At 35.1% G+C, this 21,436-nt stretch overlaps 1 protein-coding gene across 3 annotated transcripts in view; it reads left to right on the top strand.

Moving 5' to 3' along the window:
- LOC136028245 (uncharacterized) overlaps window positions 1-21,436 on the top strand; it is a 306,509-nt gene that overhangs the window by 44,830 nt on the left and 240,243 nt on the right. For all 3 annotated transcript variants that reach the window (XM_065705985.1, XM_065705977.1, XM_065705994.1), the window contains exon 10: window positions 12,563-12,714. In XM_065705985.1, the coding sequence (XP_065562057.1) occupies window positions 12,563-12,714 (152 nt within the window). The remainder of the gene's footprint in view (window positions 1-12,562; window positions 12,715-21,436) is intronic.

The following is a 21,436-nucleotide window of genomic DNA, read 5'->3' as shown; positions in this document are numbered from 1 at the left end:
AGGGTTTCAAATTCCCTCGCAAATCATTCAAAGATTGATCCAGAGCCTCGAGCGATTTTTTGTGTGCCATTAAGCACTCGTCTCAAATAATAAGTTTGCATTGCTGCAATACTCTACCCATCCCAGATGATTTGGAAATATTGCACGTGGGAGTTTCTGTAGAATGAAAATTCAGAGGCAATTTCAAAGCGGAATGAGCAGTTCTTCCACCAGGCAGCAACGTTTCGGCTATTCCGGACGACGCAATTGCCAACGCTATATCATTTTTTGATCGAATTGATGCCAGAATCAGTTTTATCACAAATGTTTTACCAGTACCTCCTGGTGCATCCAAAAAGAAAATTTCTCCAACGTTGTTATCGACACAATGCACTATCATATCATAAATATCTTTTTGCTCCGACGTTAACTTAGAAATGTTATTTTGTACACACGACAATAGATCACTCGTGCTGTAACTTTGTTAACGATCCAATTCTACACATGTCGAAACAGCAGCGGTACGATTAGGTGAAGGCATTCCCAAATCCTGAAGAGGTTTGTTTGCCATATATACGCACAAATCTTCAATAATAACTAAAGTGTAGTTATAAGTTTCTGATGTAAAATAAAAAGTCATATCTGACGTCTCTAACCGTTTTTGATGGAGTATATCTTCGGACATTTTCGATTTATATTTTTCCCATAACTCTGTAGGAGCTGAAGGAAAGCAAGTTGTTAGTATGATTCCAAACAATGCACGAATTTGACTTGGAGTTGACGTTTCGCACGCGTCATTGATGCAGTTATCCCAGTGTTGGTCATTCTCGAATAAATTCAGAGCTTGGCATGCACTACGGTAAGTGTCATGTATAGTACCGTTTACAGTTCTCAAATACTCATAGGACGTCGGACGTGTTGGTCTGCCCAGTGTTGGTCATTCTCGAATAAATTCAGAGCTTGGCATGCACTACGGTAAGTGTCATGTATAGTACCGTTTACAGTTCTCAAATACTCATAGGACGTCGGACCGGGTACATTTACCAAAAGCAGGCGTAGAAAGAAGCATTCATGTTGATTTGGGTGAACGGTGTAGAGTCTTCCTATCAAGGTATCTTTGAAGATGGTAGGTTGGCCGTCGACTGACTTACCCTGTTTTCGACGTTCAAATACTTTATTTTTAGTATTCCACATGTAATACGAAGGCACTTCAGTATACAGCAGTTTTTTTTGCAAAAGAATCATTTTTGCATAACGAAAAGAAAGCAGTTAACGTTGTATCTGGTGGATTCAGGGTTCTTTGTTGCACGTTGGATTCCGAAAAATAAACACGTCGAGCATTCTGTAAATGTACCGCTAAGTGAACAACAGCTGGACTACGTTCATGTATCGGAAATGAAAGAATTCGCCAAACAGCTTCATTACTGCTTATGTATCTTCCAGCCTGATATTGTACGATTTCGTCGATATCACTGATTTCGGACTGCAAGCCAAAAACTAGTGGCTGGATTTATCAATTTAATATTAAAGTGATAGCCGTCGGCTCCATCCCAAAAAATGATAGGATATTGTAGAGCATCGTAGCATCGATGAGTTTCAGCAATTCTTACCAACTGAGCGTTTCGCTTATGAAGAATAATATCTCGAGGTAAAAACTGATCACCGACCATAACGATTGCCACTTCGTCGATAGTTGGAGCATTGTATCTACGCACATGTTGGCCAGGAGGCGTTTTGTCAGCAGAAATAACAATTTTATGCGTATCAGTACGCATCAAATCAATGGCTGTTTTGAACAGACGTACTAAATTATTATTTTCGTGGAAAAGATGTTGCAATTGGGAAACGATTGTCCTTTCAACGTCGGGAGAAATTTCGCAACGTGCATTCAATTCAGAATTTCTATCACTGATGAAGTACAGTTGTAAAAATTTATTATTCTCGCCTGAGAATGGTAGAAGGGACCCTGTTCTATGATAAATTTGCCCTTTTACTTTGAAAGTAGGCATAAATTGATCTGGATTTTCGATTTGGGCACCAAACGACATCATTTGGAAACATGAGTTATATTTTCTGATCTGTGATAAAAAACGCTTAGATTCTGACGTAGTTCCAGTAAGCAAAGTCTTCAATGGCTCTGGTGGTCCAGCCAGTAGAGGAAGTTTAACTTTTCCTGAGGCGCAACACATTCCCGTTGTTTCACCATTGAATTTCAAGGCCTTGCAATAGGGACAAATTTTAGACATAGTCCCGGTTTGAACACAACTACTCAAGCTATAATCATCGACTGGGCTGTACCTGAATGCCAGGCGATAATTTTCAGGTTGCTCTTGTGACTCCTTGGTACGCTTTCTTTTGGTGATTTCTCTTTGAGACGCAAGCCTAATTTCACGCTGTTGTTGTGATTCCTCGGCACGCTTTCTTTTCTTACTTTCTCTATCAGCCGCAAGACTGTTTTCTTGCTGTTTTTGTGATTCCTCGGCACGATTTCTTTTCTTACTTTCTCTATCAGCCGCAAGCCTGTTTTCATGCTGTTCTTGTGATTCCTCGGAACGCTTTCTTTTCTTACTTTCTCTATCAACCGCAAGTCTTTTGGCACAGACTCTTTGAGCAGCTTTCTCGGCTGTTGCCATTGTAGGTTCTTGGGTCATTTTACAATTAAAAATTTCTCTTTCAACGATCTTCTTACAATTAAAAATTTGTCTTTGAACGATTTTCTTAAATACTTATAATGACGTCATATACTAAGCATCGTCATAAAAAACATGACGACAACTAAATTCATGACGACATACAGCTCAATCCTTATAATGACGTCAGTCGACAGACAGACAAACAACTTATTTTTATATATATATAGATAGGTAAAAAAAACCTATGCAATATTTACATTTGCGGTAAGAGAGAAGGGCTGAAGTCCTATTTCTTACGTATATCTTTGGTTAAATTTTATTTTTATCTGTTTTATCATCGATCAAGTCCTTTTTGCTCATATTTATCTTTCTGGTCTTACGGAATATCCTAAAAGACCATGGTCAATAAAATTGAATGTAAACTTGATCGAAAATTATTCGTTACAATTTTTTCCAATTACGGGCAATCAGTCTAATTGCTGACGCAAATTCAATAAGTTTTGGGACCATACAAGAACCCCCACAAGACAAAGAAAGAAAATCTAAAAAAAGCAAAAAGGAAAAACAACTGGTCTATGACCATTAAAAGGAAAAGAAAAATCGAAAAAAATGAAGTATGTTTTGCTTGTTTAAACCTAGGTGTTAGCGCTAAACATAGAAATAACCAATTAAAAGAGAACAGATAAAATCTAAAAAAGTCTTTAAAATCTAAGATTTAAATAAAGAAAATCAAATCTAAAAATAAAATCAAAAACAATAAAAAAGAAAAAAAACCATATCAATATATACAATTAATACTCCATGATTCACCATAGAGCATATTTATATATATATATATATATATATATATATATATATATATATATATATATATATATATATATATATATATATATATATATATATATATAGTTTTTAAGGAGTCATTCTTAATAACTGGGACAAACAGTCAAAATTCAGCGTAAAAAGCAAGATATTGAGGAGAAGGACAACCCCTTAGTATACGGAATAATTTCTGTTCGTTTTTGGTTTTGATGTTGCTCCTTACTTTCAGTAGAAAAACCATTTTTTTAAATCTAAATTTAATATCTGATCGTATTTCAAATAATGCCGGTAAATTCAGCTCACTCTCCATTAAAAATTATCTCTCCTCACGGGCAACTCCTCCTTGGAAACTTACTCCCACGTAAAACACAACCCCTCCATAAAATTCCTTCCGGAGAATTCCATCCTTTCTGAAACCCCCCCCCCCCCCCCACCACTTTGAAATTTATTGTGGACGATGCAGTCTGAATATTCGTCCTTAGTATACTTTCATTTGGAAAGACTTTAATATTTAATTTTTTCCCGATCACTCCAGAAATCCCTCTTCCGTGGAAATATTTTCCCAGAAATTCAAACCTGCTGAAAATAGCCTCCAGACTATTCCCATGGAACATCTTCACTTGCAAAATTTAGTTGGCAAAGAGAAAGTAAAAGTAACAAAAGTAATTTCGATAGGAATTTAGTAAAATTCCCCCAGTGTAAAATTTTCCCAGGAAAGTTCGCCTCCGGGAATCTTCATCCCAACAGAAAATTCTCCCCATGGAAACCCACCCCAAAGCACTACCCTTACCCTTCCCCGAAAAATATCTGCATACTTTCCAATAACAAATGCTATAAGCAAACAATGGGCAAACGTCATAAATTAGAGGTCTCTCCCCAGAGGCTGTAGGGACCATGTTACCCCTAAAGGCATAGATACTGGATTTTCAACAATGCTGAATAAAATGACTATCTCAAAGTTTGATAGGAAAACTTTGGAGAATAAACTGACGTGGTAGGGGGAGGGGCTAGTTACCCTCCAATCCTTCTGTTCACTTAAAAAGGGCACTAGAACTTTTAATTTTGTTTGAATGTACCCTCTGCCGGTCATCTATGACCACTATTTTGATACGATCACCCCTGAAAAAAACAAACAAAAACAAATAAACATGCATCCGTTATTTTTCTTCTGGCAAAAAATGCTAAATTCCATATTTTTGTATATAGGAGCTTGAGAATTCTACAGTAGGGTTCTCTAACACGCTGAATCTGATTATTTGGTTTTCATTGATATTTCTTGGCTTTTAGGGGGGACGTCTTCCCTTTTTTGAAAATCAAGCAAATTTTCTAATGCTCGTAGCTTTCGACGGGTAACACTAACTAACTAAGGGGTTGTCCCCTCGGCTACGCCTCGCTCTTTACGCTAAAGTTTTGTTTATAATTTTAAAAAGTAGAGTTATGACAGAGTCAAAACTTTAGCGTAAAGAGCGGGGCGTTGCGGAGGGGACAACCCCTTTCATATACGGAGTAATTTCTGTTTGTTTTAAGTTTTAATGTCGCTCCTTACTTGTCGTTAAGAAAACTTGTTATTTTAATTAGTTGTAGTAAGAAGCGACCCGGCTCAATAGTAACTGAAACTCTAAAAACGGGATTTTAATACAAATAGAAACATCAAAAGAATCGAATTTTTATGCCTGAGAAAATTTGCTTTATTTAGAAAAATAGGGGGAAATACCCCTTAAACGTCGTAGTATCTTAACAAAAATCACACCATCACATTTAGCGTATCAGAGAAGCCCACTGTAGAAGTTTCAAGCGCCTATCTATAAAAATGTGGAATTCTGTATTTTTCACCACAAGACGGATCACGGGTGCGTGTTTATTTACTTTTTTTCCTTTTTCCCAGGGGTGAACATTTCGACACGGTGGTCCTAGAATGTCGCCAGAGAACTCATTCTGACAGAAATTATAAGTTCCTGTGCCCTTTTAAGTGACCAAAAAATTTGAGGGCACATAGGTTCCCTCCCACGCTCATTTTTTCTCAAAGTCACCGGATCAAAATTCTGAGATAGCCATTTTATTCAGCATAGTTGAAAAACCTAATAATTATGTCTTCGGGGATGACTGGCTCGCCCACAGTCCCCGTTGGAGGGGCTGCAAGTTACAGTCTTTAAACAGTGTTTGCATATAGTAATGGATATTGGGAAGTGTACAGATGTTTTAAGGAGGGTTTTCTTGGTTGGGGGAGGGATTGAGGGGAGGGGGTTAAGCTGGGGGAACTTTCAATGGATGAATTTTTCATGGGGCAAGAAAATTTTCATGAAGGGGGCAGGGTTTTCTAGCCTTTAAAAAAAGAAAAAATAAAAATGAAAAAGTTTTTTCAACTGAAAGTAAAGAGCAGCATTAAAAAATAAAAAGAACAGAAATTATTACGCATATGAGGGGTTCACCTCCTCCTAATGCATCGCTTTTTACGCTAAAGTATTTTTAGTAATTTCAACTATTTATTCTACAGCCTTTATGATTCAGGGGTCATTCTTAAGGAATTTGGACAAAATTTATGCTTTAGTGTAAAGAGTGAAATATTGACGAGGGGGCGAACCCCCTAATATACCTAGTAAAAACATACGAATATAGAAGTTCGTTACGTTAGTAAATTCGTAATTTACGTATATTTTTACTAATAAAAACGTTCGTAAAAAACCAAAAGTTCTAGTTGCTTTTTTAAGTAACCAAAAAATTGGAGAGTAACTAAGCATCCTCCCCTGCCCCTTTTTTTCACAATTGTCGAATCAAAAATATGGGAAAGCAATTTAGCCAAAAAAAAATTAATATACAAATTTTGTTTCAATTATTCATGTGCGGAGAGCCAAAATTAAAATATGCATTAATTAAAAAACGTTCAGAAATTAAATAAGAAAAACAAGTTTTTTTCATGAAAGTAAGGAGCGACATTAAAACTTGAAACAAACAGATATTACTCCGTATATGAAAGGGGCTGATCCCTCCTCAACGCCCCGCTATTTACGCTAAAGTTTTTTACTGTTTTAAAAAGTAGAGGTTCAAGACGTTCAAGAGGTTCAATCGGGTTTAATTATAAAAAAAGAAAGAAATAACCAAACTTAAAGTACACTGCTCTGTGACAAAACTCACGTTGAGACCCATAAACAGAGTTGAGAGAAAGAGTCAAACGTTAGCATAAAGAGCTGGGTGTTGGGGAGGGAACATCCCCTTTCATATACGGAGTAATCTCGGTTCGCTTTAAGTTTTAACGTCGCTCCTTACTTTCAGTTAAAAAACTTGTTTTTCTTATTTAATCAGCATACTAAACTATTTCTTTGACGTATCAGTTGACATCAAAATTCCGTTTTTTTTTACTTTTGAGCGTTACCTTCAGTCAAACAGTTCGTGGTAACGAACTGTAAATTGAATTTTGATATCAATAGCTACATCAAAAGAATCGCATTTTAATGCTGATTTTAAATATATAAGTTTCATCAAGTTTAGTCTTGCCCATCAAAAGCTACGAGCCTGAGAAAATTTGCCTAATTTAAGACAGATTCAGCCATCAGATTCAGCGTATCAGAGAACCCTACTGTAGAAGTTTCAAGCTCTTATCTACAAAAATGTGGAATTTTGAATTTTTGGCCAAAGACAAATCACGGGTGCGTGTTTATTTTTTTTTAATTTTTTTTTTCCCAGGGGACATCGTATCGACCAAGTGGTCCTAGAATATCACAAGAGGGCTCATTCTAACGGAAATGAAAAGTTCTAGTGCCCTTTTTAAGTGACCAAAAAAATTGGAGGGCATCTAGGCCCCCTCCCACACTCATTTTTTTCCCAAAGTCAACGGATCAAAATTTTGAGATAGCCATTTTGTTCAGTATAGTCGAAAACCATAATAACTATGTATTTGGGGATCACTTACTCCCCCACCATTCCTGGGGGAGGGGCTGCAAGTTACAAACTTTGACCAGTGTTTACATATAGTAATGGTTATTGGGAAGTGTACAGACGTTTTCAGGGGGATTTTATTTTGTTTGGGGGTGGGGATGAGAAGAGGAGGCTATGTTGGAGGATCTTTCCTTGGAGGAATCTGTCATGGGGGAAGAAAAATTCAATGAAAAGGGCGCAGGATTTTCTAGCATTACTATAAGAAAACAATGAAAAATAAACATGAAAACTTTTTTCAAATGAAAGGAAGGAGTAGCATTGAAACTTAAAACAAACAGAGATTATTACGCATATGAGGGGTTCTAATAATACTTTAGCATAAAGAGCGAGGTATTTAGGGGGAGATAAATACCTCGCTCTTTATGCTAAAGTATTTTTAGTAATTTCAACTATTTATTCTACGGCCTTTCTTATTCAGGGGTCATTCTTAAAGAATTGGGACAAAACTTACGATTTAGTGTAAAGAGCGAGGTATTAACGAGGGTACAAACCCCCTCGTATACATAATAAAAATATAAGGTTATGAAAATTTGTTACGTAAGTTAATTCTTAAGTTATGTATATTTTTTACTAATAAAAACGTTCGTTAAAAATTAAAAGTTCTAGTTGCCTTTTTAAGTAACCAAAAAATTGGAGGGCAACTAGGGCTCCTTCTCCACCCCTTATTTCTCAAAATCGTCTGATCAAAACTAAGAGAAAGCCATTTAGCCAAAAAAGAATTAATATACAAATTTCATTTTAATAATTTATGTGCGGAGAGCCAAAACCAAACATGTATTAATTCAAAAACGTTCAGAAATTAAATAATAAAAAAAAAACTAATTTTTTTAGCTGAAAGTAAGGAGCGACATTAAAACTTAAAACGAACAGAAATTACTCCGTATATGAAATGGGTTTTCCCCTCCGCAATCCCTCGCTCTTTACGCTAAAGTTTGACTCTTTGCCACAATTCTACTTTTTAAAACAATTAAAAGCTTTAGCGTAAAGAGCGAGGGATTGCGGAGGGGAAAACCCATTTCATATACGGAGGAATTTCTGTTCGTTTTAAGTTTTAATGTCGCTCCTTACTTTCAGCTAAAAAAATTAGTTTTTTTTTATTTAATTACTTATAAACCTTACCTACAGTTAGTTACCACGGCCTGTTTGACCACTACGGTCAATTTCCTGTTTCGATTAAAATATTGAAATAAATAGGAAGTAAACAGATATATGACAACGTCGCTATAAAACTAAAAGTAACATCATAAAGTTTTCTTTTGATTACTAAATTAAACAAGCCAAAATGTTCAAGTTATTTCAAAATAACGTGACTAAGTTTTTTCATTCAATTGTATCCATATGCGGCTTAATTGCTAATCGCTTAATTCGTGAGAGTTTAATTCCTGTTGCTATAATGGTAGAAACTGATCTAAAATTGTAAAATTATATTATTCCATTTCTAACTTTCAAATGCTAATTAGAGTGATAAGCAACTTTAAAATAAATACATTTTGCATACTTGGAGCCTGAAAAATAGACTATGGTGTTGCGTATATTGCAATGGATCTTTCCTTTTAGGTTTTCGGTTTCTATTGAGAAGGATAGCTCTTTCTTACAATTTAGGACGTGCTGTTTGGTCTAAGGCTGTTTTAAATTTGAATGAGGCTTCTACCTCCTCCTTCAGCTTTTTTTTTTCAAAACTCTAGTTTAATATTTGTATAATAGTCTTTTGACGCCAACAATAATCATCCCTGAAAAAAAATGCACCTAACCAATTATTGATTAGGAGCGGAGGGTTTGAAATAAACATTTTTAATCAGGGTCCTTATTTCCACGGGTTCTGAGGAAAATTCTTCAGACGAATCTTTCCATAGGAATTATCACCATGGACGCATTAATGGAGTAGGGGGGACACTGTCTCCCTTAGAAAATGCTAAAAAATGTATAAAAATACGAGAACACTAACAAAACAACAATGAAAACAACGCTTCTGGTATCATTTGTTCACCCATCCCCCCACAAAAATTTCCCGGTGGCATTCGTGTCGTCCCCGCCTCTCCAAATTATATAGCGGTAAGAAAGTGAACATAATCTTTTATGTAGCCTCTTTTTACTTTCATCTCAAGGCTCACGGGGAGTTGGGAAATTGGGGCATAAAAATATACTTTTCGGGATTCAAGCACACTCCACTCGCACATTCAAAGATCCAACAGTTCTTCTTCATAATGGACATTGCACAATTATACACTATGTTCATCATCCTATCAAAACCTAACAGAATCAACTTAATTAGTAGAAGCTTTAAAATAATTGTCTTGTGTTAACCTTTCATTTTGTATGGACTACGTGCATTTTTAGGAAAAAAAAAGTGTCATCACGTGATATTACCGCTTCTGAAACTAAAAAAACTCAATATTTGGTTCTTCCATAATTTTTAATTGGTTGGCTTTCTTCGTTTTTTAATCGGTAGCAAGCTGGTGACGTTTTTGGGCAAAATTGTCGTTTTGCGCCGCAATAAGGCCGAAAGTGCTACTTTTCTACGGCAGAATTTGATCCATTAAACCACCTCTAATATTCCTTCCCTTTTTACTTTGAAGTTTAGCTCTGTCATCTTGACTCAATGCTTCAAGAAGGAATTTTAGATCAACTTAAACGTAAAAAACGGAGGAGCAGTCTTTAGTTTAAAAATAAATATTCTTTTTCTTTGAGCACAGACATCATTTAAAGCACATTGTAGCTTATAAGCTTCCAAACACATTCCATTCATTGTTTTCAGGAGTGATAACTACTAACTTTTTCCAACTGACAAAACAATCGAAATAATACCATCTCTGCCTTGAAGAAGACTGCATTCTTTCAAAAAAGCAATATAACATTGCTTTCTGCTTAATATCCCTCAAACTCTTGAACAGCATCAAAAGGATTACTACTGACCCGAGATGATGTTCTCAAGGATTGAAAATACTTTTTTTGTTTAAGCTCAACAGTAGAAAAAATTAAAACATATTATTATTAAAATCCTTTCATCAAGGAAGAAGGAGATTTTAATGAGCTGTACATCCAAAATAGGAAACATTTTAAAAGAAACGGACAAAAATATTTTTTGCTTCTTTTACGAACTATAAAAGGGGTTACAATATAGTCAAAAACTTATTTTCAATTGTTATGGTAATATGAAATGTAAAACTTTTGAACAGGATTTCAGTCACTGCAAAAATTCATTATACAGTAAAATTTAACAGAATGAGACCAACTGTTTTAGAGAAAAAATCGGACTTCACTAAAAATCGCTGTCTTTTTTTTGCCTCGTAAACCTTCTTCTCAGTGTTCTGCTAAATATTCCGTCAACGCCCCCCCCCACACACACAAACACAAACACACACAGGCTTCTATATATGAATTCTCATTGTCCCTTCTGTTCTAACCGCAGACAGTACTAGGTCCCGGCGGCTTCGTCGCCGGGCCCCATCATGGCACGCGGCAGGCTTCTATATATGGATTCGCATTGTCCTTTGTGTTCTACCCATAGACAGTGCTGGGTCCTGGCGGCTTTGCCACCGGTTCCCGGGGGCCCCAGCATGGCACGCGGCAGGCTTCTATTTATGGATTCTTATTGTCCCTTGTGTTCTGGGTCTCGGCAACGCTATGTCACTTTTGGATTGAATTGATGACGTAAATTGGTTTGGTTTTCTGTTTTAAGGTTTTCGAATTGCTTTAATCCATTGTCAAAATATATAGAAATATTTGTGCAATCACCAGTTTCTTACATTTTAAGCAATTTAATAATAAGTTCTTTTTGACGTTAATTGACACTTTGACAACCTTTCTTTGAGCAGCAAGCATTCTAAAATTCAACAATTTCTACTAAACTTCAAACTTTTGGTTTTCTGTTTTAAGATTTCCAAATTTCTTTAATCCATTGTCAAAATATATTGAAATATTTGTGCAATCACCAGTTTTTTTTATATTTTTAACAATTTAATAAACTTTAAAAAGAGCCTCAATTTTTTGAGCTCATGTAACGGTAATAACGGTAATGTAACGGACACTACATCTTTTCATATATGTATAGATATGAGGGGATTCGCCTTCTCGTTAATACCTCGCTCTTTACTCTTTACAAGCTTGAATTTTTTCCCAATTCTTTAAGAATGACCTCTGTATCCCAAGGGCCATAGAATAATTAGTTGAAATTGCTAAAAATACTTTAGCGTAAAGAGCGAGGTATTTAGGAGGACATGAATCAGATACATACATAATAATTTCTGTTCGTTTTAAGTTTTAATGCTGCTCCTTACTTTCAGTTGAAGAAACTTTTCCTTATTTATTTTTTAATAGTTTTGTTTTTGTTTTAAATAGTTCTAGAATATCCCGCACTCCCTTCGTGAAATTATCTTCTCCCATGACAATTTCCTCCATGGAAAGATCCTCCCATGGTAATCCCTCCCCTCAACCCCCCTCCAAACCAAAAAATCCCCCTGAAAAAATCTGTAAACTTCCCAATAACCATTATTATACCTAAACACTGGTCAAATTTTGTAACTTGCAGCCCCTCCCCCTTGGACAGTGAGGGAGTAAGTCGTCCCTTAAGACATTGCTATTACGAATTAACTTATTACGGTCACTTAAAAAGGGCACTAAAACATTTAATTTCCGTTAGAATGAGTCATCTCGTGAAATTCTAGCACCACTGGGTCGATATGATCATCCCTGGGAAAAAAAGAAAACAAATACACGCACCCGTGATCGGTCTTCTGGCAAAAAAAAGCGAAATTCCACATTTTTGTAGATAGGAGCTTGAAACTTCTACAGTAGCGTTCTCTGATATGCTGAATGTGATGATATGATTTACTATAAGACTCTTATGACTTTTTATGACTTTATTCTATGAATTTTAGGGGAGGGGTTTCCCGACTTTTCCAAAATAAGGCAAATTTTCTCAGGCTCGTTACTATTGATGGGTAAGACTAATTTTGATAAACTTATACATTTAAAATGATCATAAAAATCTGATTCTTTTGATGTATCTATTAGCATCAAAATTCCGTTTTTTTAGAGTTTCGTTTACTATTGAGCCTGGTCGCTCCTTACTACAGTTCGTTACCACGAACTGTTTGACTTTGTAATTTTATATCTGTATCTTCATTGTCAAATTTTTTATCTCTTTACCAGACTATTACAACCGATAAATAAAATTAGATTATTTTTCTTAGGCTCTGCATGGAGCTTGGAAATGATTGCCCTGCATTTATGGTTGACTACACTACCGGAAGATGTGTCAATCTTGGTAGAAATTCTGAAGGGAGGCCAGAAGACCTGATCCAAAAAGATGGAATTAATTACTTCGAAAAAATCTGTTTAAAAGGTATGAGTTTAAATGACAATCTTTACCCAAATCGATAGAAAAAAAATGGGCTTTTCAAAACTGTGATCGTTAAGAAAGAAGAAAAAATGAGTTCCCTTGTTGTTGTCTCTTCATGGGGTTTTCTCATGTTAGCAAGCATAAATTTTAAGTCTTGTTTGTTACGAACACGACCACAAGCAGATTTGCAAAGGTTATAAACACGACCAAACAAGACCACTGGGGATCTCTAAGGCATTATAAGAGAAGAGTTTAAGATTGGAACAATCTCCACAACTTGCTGAGAAATACCATTGGCAATTCATTATAGATACCAATTTGAACTTTATCCATCGTTGTAGGGTGATACTTTATCTCAATCGACCGGTTATAAATACTATTTTATTTTTCAGTGTGGCTTATCTACTTACATTTCCTTAATAGTATTAAATACGTGTAGATTCTTCAGATATATAGAGCGAGTACAAGGTGGAGAATGTGGTTTAAGCCTCTTACGATCATTTTAACAAAGTAGCCACCCAATTTCGCTATTTTTGACCAGTGCTCTTGCGCACTGTGAATATTCTAGAACTGTATCAACGTCCTCTATTAGAATCAACAATCCCATGAAATTCTGACTCTATCTCGAAAGTAAATATTCTGTTTTTTTTATTGTTCGAGTTCTTTATGTTTTCAATAGGGTTTCAGAATTTACATAGAATGAAAGCTTGGCCTTTCATAGATGCTGTAATTTTGACTATAAGTTCAGCTCTTTCATTCTCAAAGAGATAAGAATAGAGAGGTATATTTTCATTTAATGCAAATAAAAATGCTTTTTCTCGCTTTTCTGTTCAATTAATATATAGTTTTTAATGGGTGCCAGGTTTCGCATAGAATAGAATTATAGATTTCCATAGATGTACAAATAATCACTATATGTAGACCCTTCTCCCTGGTGGCATAAATATATATAAGTTGTATAAATTCCTGTAAGTGAGATAAATGTATGAGGAATAGATTTAAGTAGTCGCTTATTATTTTTTAGTGGATTTATAGTTCATTATGAGGATTTATGACTGTAGTTGGCTTATGATCTAGCTCATGTATCTGTGTTAAATTGCGCTCGCCTTCACATGATGATACGAATAATGGCTGAAATATATGAGAATGCAAGAAGAGATTATGTTCTTCTTTTTTTTCCTTTTCTTTTTTGTTGTTGTTGTTCTTATTTCTATTCTATTTTTCTTTGTTCCTATTGTCGAAATATTCGTCTTTTTTCTCTTCTTTATTACTTTTCTTTCCTATCTTGTATTTACATCGGCTCACTGAGATGGGATGTAGAATAATTATTGAATTTGGATTATGGATGATTTGAATATTTTACAAATCCCTGCTGGTAGTTTGGAGGAACTGGAAGAATGTCCTCTTGATATAAATAAATATTTTCATAAATTTTCGTCACAAGATCAAGGTTTGTCAGTTCCTTATATTGCACCTAAAAATAAACACTTATGTATTCATGATCTTCCACTTCTAAATCCAACAGTTCGTGGTAACAAACTGTAGTAAGGAGCGACCCAGCTGAATAGTAAACGAAACTCTAAAAAGCGGCATTTTAATACCAATAGTTGCATCAAAAGAATCAAATTTTAATGCTGATTTTAAATATTTAAATTTCATCCACTTTGGTCTTATCTATTAAAAGCTACAAGCCTGAAAATTTTTTCCTTTTTTTAGAAAATAGGCGTAAAAACCTCCTAAAAATCACAGAATCGTAACGAAAATAACACTATCGAATTCAGTGTATCAGAGAACCCTACTGTAGAAGTTTCAAGCTCCTATCTACAAAAATGTGGAATTTTATATTTTTTGCCAGAAGACAGATCATGGATGCGTGTTTATTTGTTTTTTTTTTCAGGGGGGATCGTATCGACCCATTTCCTAGAATTTCGGAAGGTGGCTCATTCCAGCAAAAATTAAAAGTTCTAGTGCCTTTTTTAAGTGACCAATCAAATTGAAGGGTACCTAGGCCCCCTCCCATTCTCATTTTTTCCCAAAGTCACCAGATAAAAATTTTGACATATCTATTTTGTTCAAGATAGCCAAAAAACCTAATAACTATGTATTTGGGGACGACTTAATCCCCCACAGTCCCCAGGGGTGGGGCTGCAATTTACAAACTTTGACCATTGTTTACATATAGTAATGGTTATTGGGAAGTGTATGGACGTTTTCTGGGGGACTTTTTTTGCGCTGGGGGGGGGGGGGTATTGACGAAAAGGCGAACCCCCTCATATACATAATAAAATATACAAATATAGAAGTTCGTTTCGTAAGTTAATTCGTAAGTTACGTATATTTATTACTAATAAAAACGTTCGTAAAAAAAGCAAAAATTTCTAATTGCATTTTTAAGTAACCAAAATTTGGAGGGCAACTAGGCCTCCTCCCCACTTCTTTTTATTTATCAAAATCGTCCAATCAAAACTATGAGAAAGCCACTTAGCCAAAAAGAAATAATAATATGCAGATTTCGTTTTTATTATTCTTGTGCGGTGAGCCAAAATCAAAACATACATTAATTCAAAAACGTTCAGAAATTAAATAAAAAAACAGTTTTTCAATCGACATGTCGGGTGGAGGGGGTTACGTGGGAGGATCTTTCCATGGATGAATTTATCATAAGGGAAGAGAATTTCTATGAAGGGGGTGCAGGATATTCTAGAATTATTTTAACAAAAAATGAGAAAATAAATAAAAGAAAGTTTTTTTTTCAACTGGAAGTATGGAGCAGCAATAAAACTTAAAACGAACAGAAATTATTAAGTATATAAGGGGGTTTGTTTCCCCCTCAATACCTTGCTCTTTACGCTAAAGTATTTTTAGTAATTAGAACTACTTATTCTACGGCTTTTGTGATTTAGGGGTCATTCTACAAGAGTTGGGACAAAATTCAAGCTTCAGTGTAAAGAGCAAGGTATTGACGAGGGGGGCCCTCGTGTACATAGTAAAAATATAAAAATATTAAAGTTCGCTACGTAAGTTAATTTGTAAGTTACGTACATTTATTACTAATAAAAACGTTCCTAGAAAAATAAAAAGTTCTAGTTGCCTTTTCAAGTAGCCAAAAATTGAAGGGCAACTTGGCCTCCTCCCCTACCCCTTTTTCTTATCAAAATCGTTCGATCAAAACTATGAGAAAGCCATTTAGCCAAAAGAAAAATAATATACAAGTTTCGCTTTAATTATTCATGTACGGTGAGCCAAAATCAAAACATGCATTAATTCAAAACGGTCAGAAATCAAATAAAAAAACAAGTTTTTTCAACTGAAAGTAAGCTAAATTAAAACTTAAAACGAACAGGAATTATTCCGTATATGAAAGGGGTTGTCCCTTCCTCGACGCCTCGCTCTTTACGCTAAAGCTTTTATCGTTTTAAAAAGTAGAGTTGTGAGAAAGAGTCAAACTCTTTTTGAGAATTTGTGATAACCAAGCAACTTTTGCTTTGATATTCATATTATTTTAAGCTAGCTGTTGATAGCCAACACCTAGTTGATGGGGGCGCTTTGCGCCCCCCCCCAAGCCCCCCGCGCGCGTAATTCTATAATTGTTTAGTTCATTAATTTTTTTTTTGCAATGTGTTAATACTTGTGATTTGGTAAATTTTTATCATATTTAGTTTACCTATTGTTGCTAAAAAGAGGGATATATTAACAGGATAAGCTTGTTTTGGTGTTACTTGGTTGTTTTACATTTGCTGTTTTTTTTTCATAGGCATGTATTTTGGGGGTGATACCTGACACGGGGATGCCATGGATATTCTGTGGTCGCCACAACACTTGGCTGGGTAGAGAATTTAAAGTGGCGAAACCCTATAGGCCAGTGTATTCTCCTGATGAGCCCTTGTGTTTGGTTGTTGCCTCTGAATTATTTGTCTTTATTATTTTTTCTATTGTTTGGTAAATGACGACTTATACTTATTGACGACATGACTGCCTGTCCATGGATTATTCTTTATGGTTGATTGTGTTTGGCTATGCTGTTTGACCTATGTGATTGTATGGATGAGTAGGGTTAAGGCCTCATTCAAGTGCTGGTCTATATTAATCACTAATTTAGGAAAACAGTCTTCCTTTTCTCCTTCTGTCTCTTTTTTTTTATGTGTTTGTGCTGTTGCATTGGTGATTTCTCTTTTCATGAAATATATATGTATATATATATATATACATATATACATATATATATATATATATATATATATATATATATATATATATATATATATATATATATATACATATATATATATATATATATATATATATATATATATATATATATATATATATATATATATATATATATATATATATATATATATATATATATATATATATATATATATATATATATATATATATATATATATACTAGCTGTTGGGGTGGCGCTTCGCGCCACCCTAACACCTAGTTGGTGGGGCGCTTCGCGCCCCCCCAAGCCCCCCCGCGTGCGTAAGTCGTTACGCGCCATATTAGTTACGCGCCATTGTAGTTGTGTCCCTGTGTCCCACCTGTGAATATAGATAGATTTATATATGTGTTTCAAACTACGTAAAAATTGCGAATATACAACATTTTTGGCTTTCCCACTACTGGAAGCTTTCCGTTTCCAATTGCCAGCAATTGATCTGAAAATGTTTGACCAGAATCATCGTTTTGCAATCGGACACGCATATTTGTAGTTAATTTTAATATTTTTACGTGTGCCCATAAATTAGAATTTTTCAGGCAAGCATTCATTTCGTCTGCAGGAGTTAAACTACGTAAAAATTGCGAATATACAACATTCTTGGCTTTCCCATTGTCTGTGCATATACAAAGCCGTATGCACTAATAATGACGTCATATGCAAACGCTCTTTTTACAAACAAACAAACATGCATACACACAACTCGTTTTTATATAGATAGATAGATAGATGGATACAATACAAATTAACTGCGTAAAACTTGCGAATATACAACATTCTTCGCTGTCCAATTGTCGCTGCATATAAATAGATTGTCAGGTTTACCGACCCTCGAACATGCAACGTACAATTGTCCATGGGAAAAACAATCAGTATTAAGATCTATACCACATTTTTCTAATGATTGACCTTGAGCTTTGTTAATGGTGATTGCAAATGCTAATCGAATTGGGAATTGCAATCTTTTAAATTGAAAAGGCAGATCCGTTGGAATCATGGGAATGCGAGGAATAAGAACAGCCTTACCCTCAAAATGCCCTGTCAAGATTGTCGCCTTTATTAGGCTTTCCATTGTTTTTTTTACGGCAAGTCGCGTGCCATTGCAAAGCTTTGGTGGGTCGCCTATTTTTGTTGTAGCACGTGTGGTGGAAACCCTGAACGATATATGGAATTTAAAAATTCAGATGGATAATTAACCGCTTCATTTGGTTCCAAAACTGTGTCGACTGACTTGCAAAGGACTGCCTGGTCTCGAATCTTGGTCAAAACAATATTGTTGATTTCGTGGACGTCTATATTTTTGGGTAATCGCTCTTTCACTTAGCCATTTATTATTTTTATAATTTTTTAGAATATTCGGAAATACTTTTTCAATCAATTCATTTTTGGACGTCACTAAACTACAGAAATCAGCAGGTAGTTGTATACGTCCTGAAATTGAGTCTATCGTATCATAAATGTCTTTTTGTTCCGACGTTAACTTGTAAATGTTATTTTGTACATACGACAATAGATCACTCGTACTGTAACTTTGTTCACGATCCAATTCTACACATGTCGAAACAGCAGCGATACGGTTAGGTGAAGGCATTCCCAAATCCTGAGGAGGTTTGTTTGCCATACGTACGCACAAATCTTCTATAATAACTAAAAGCCATTTATTATTTTTATAATTTTTTAGAATGTTCGGAAATACTTTTTCAATCAATTCATTTTTGGACGTCACTAAACTACAGAAATCAGCAGGTAGTTGTATACGTCCTGAAATTGAGTCTATCGTATCATAAATGTCTTTTTGTTCCGACGTTAACTTGTAAATGTTATTTTGTACATACGAGAATAGATCACTCGTACTGTAACTTTGTTCACGATCCAATTCTACACATGTCGAAACAGCAGCGATACGGTTAGGTGAAGGCATTCCCAAATCCTGAAGAGGTTTGTTTGCCATACGTACGCACAAATCTTCTATAATAACTAAAGTGTCGTTATAAATTTCTGATGTAAAATCAAAAGTCATTTCTGACGTCTCTAACTGTTTTCGATGGAGTATATCTTCGGACATTTTTGACTTATATTTTTCCCATAGCTCTGTAGGAGCTGATGGAGAGCAAGTGTACGAATTTGACTTGGGGTTGACGTTTCGCACGCGTCATTGATGCAGTTATCCCAGTGTTGGTCATTCTCCAATAAAGTCAGAGCTTGGCATGCACTACGGTAAGTGTCATGTATAGTACCGTTTACAGTTCTCAAATACTCAAAGGATGTCGGACCGGGTACATTCACCAAAAGCAGGCGTAGAAAGAAGCATTCATGTTGATTGGGGTGAATGGTGTAGAATCTTCCTATCGTGGTATCTTTGAAGATGGTAGGCTGGCCGTAAACCCACTGGTTATCTACTTCAATGGTGGTACCGTTGCCATTGTAGGTTTTTCAGTCATTTTACAATTAGAAATTTCTCTTTCAACGGTCTTCTTACAATTAAAAATTTGTCTTTGAACGATATTCTTAAATACCTGTGTCCTGGTCGTCATTTATATTCCCTGTGTCCCGGTCGTCATTTGTGTCCCGGTATCCCAGTCTGTAATTTCTCTTTTTTCTTTTTTCAGTTTTCTTTTTCTTCTTTATTTTTCAGCTTCACTATGAAATACATATCGCCGAACCTTTGTTTTTTTAACTAAAATCTGGTATTCATTGATGACCTTTTCCAAGTCAAAATCCCAAACCCAATCATCATCGCTATCATTTACAGTTTTAATATGTTTTGACTCTCGCTGTCCAGGTGGATCTTCATCTAACTGCGCGGTTTTGCGTTCTTTAGCCTCAAGCCTGTTTCCTTGCTGTTCTTTTGATTCCTCGGCACGCTTTCTTTTCTGACTTTCTCTATCAGCAGCAAGTTTTTTGGCATAGACTCTTTGAGCATCTTCATCAGTCATTGTAAACTTAAACATTAATAGAATTCTACGCGAACATATGTCTTATATAACTTGAATGACGTCACCTTCAAAGCAAAAATGATGGCAACTAATTTCATAACGTCAGCCGAAACATGACGTCACCTGATCCACAGATCCACAGATCCACACACAGACAACTTATTTTTATATATATAGATATATATATATATATATATATATATATATATATATATATATATATATATATATATATATATATATATATATATATATATATATATATATATATATATATATATATATATATATATATATATATATATATATATATATATATATATATATATATAATATATATATATATATATATATATATATATATATATATATATATATATATATATATATATATATATATATATATATATACATGTTTTTAACTACGTAAAACTTGCAAATATACAATATTCTTCGCTGTCCCATTGTCTGTGCACATAAATAGATTGTCAGGTTTACCGACTCTTGAACATGCAACATATAATTGTCCATGGGAAAACAATCCGTATTCAGATCTATACCGCATTTTTTTAATGATCGCCCTTGGGCTTTGTTGATGATAATTGCTAATCGAATATTCCCTGTGTTCCCGTCGTCATTTATATATCCCCCATGTGCCCTTCCGGCGTCCCCGTTGTAGTTGTGTCCCTGTGTCCCGTTGTCCCGTTCTGTAATTTCTCTTTGAGTGTCCCGTTCGTCATTTATATTCCTTGTGTCCCGTTGTCCCGGTCTGTAACATACGACAATAGATCAATTGTGTTGTAACTTTGTTCACGATCCCATTCTACCCATGTAGAAATAGAAGCAGTACGATTAGGTGAAGGCATTCCCAAATGCTTGAGAAGTTTGTTTGCAATAGATAAGCACAAATCTTCAATCATAACTAAAGTGCAGTTGTAAATTTTTGTTATAAAGACCAAGGTCATATCTGACCTTTCTAGCCGTATTCGGTTTAGTATATTCTCGGCCATTTGCGATTTGTATTTCTCCCATAACTCTGTAGGAGATGAAGGAGAGCAACTTTTGCCGGAAGACACGGGCATTGTAGGGCATCGTAGCATCGATGAGTTTAAGCAATTCTTGTCAACTGATTGTTTCGCCTATAAAAAATATTATCTTGTGGTAAGAACTGACCATAACGATTGCCACTTCGTTGATAGTTGCGTATCAGTAGGTATCAATTCGATTGCTGTTTTGAACAGAAGCACTAGATAAAATCTGGTAGGCATTGATGACCTTATCCAAGTCAAAATCCCAAGCCCAATCATCATCGCTATCATTTTCAGTTTTGACTCTCGCTGTCCAGGTTGATTCTCATCTAACTGCGCGGTTTTGCGTTCTTTAGCCGCAAGCCTTTTGGCATTAACTCTTTGAGCAGCTTCCTCGACTGTTTCTTCTGCCATTGTAGGATTTATACAAAAATTTCTCTTTGAATTAACTATTTGAGCAGCTTCCTCGGCTGTTTCTTCTGTCATTTTAAGATCTATACTAAAAATTTCTCTTTGAAACGCCTTCTTATAT

Source organism: Artemia franciscana, chromosome 1, assembly GCF_032884065.1.
Source record: "Artemia franciscana chromosome 1, ASM3288406v1, whole genome shotgun sequence".
NCBI classification, from domain to species: domain Eukaryota; kingdom Metazoa; phylum Arthropoda; class Branchiopoda; order Anostraca; family Artemiidae; genus Artemia; species Artemia franciscana.
The sequence above is the reverse complement of the archived record's forward strand: the minus strand, read 5'-3'. Positions and strand labels throughout refer to the sequence as shown.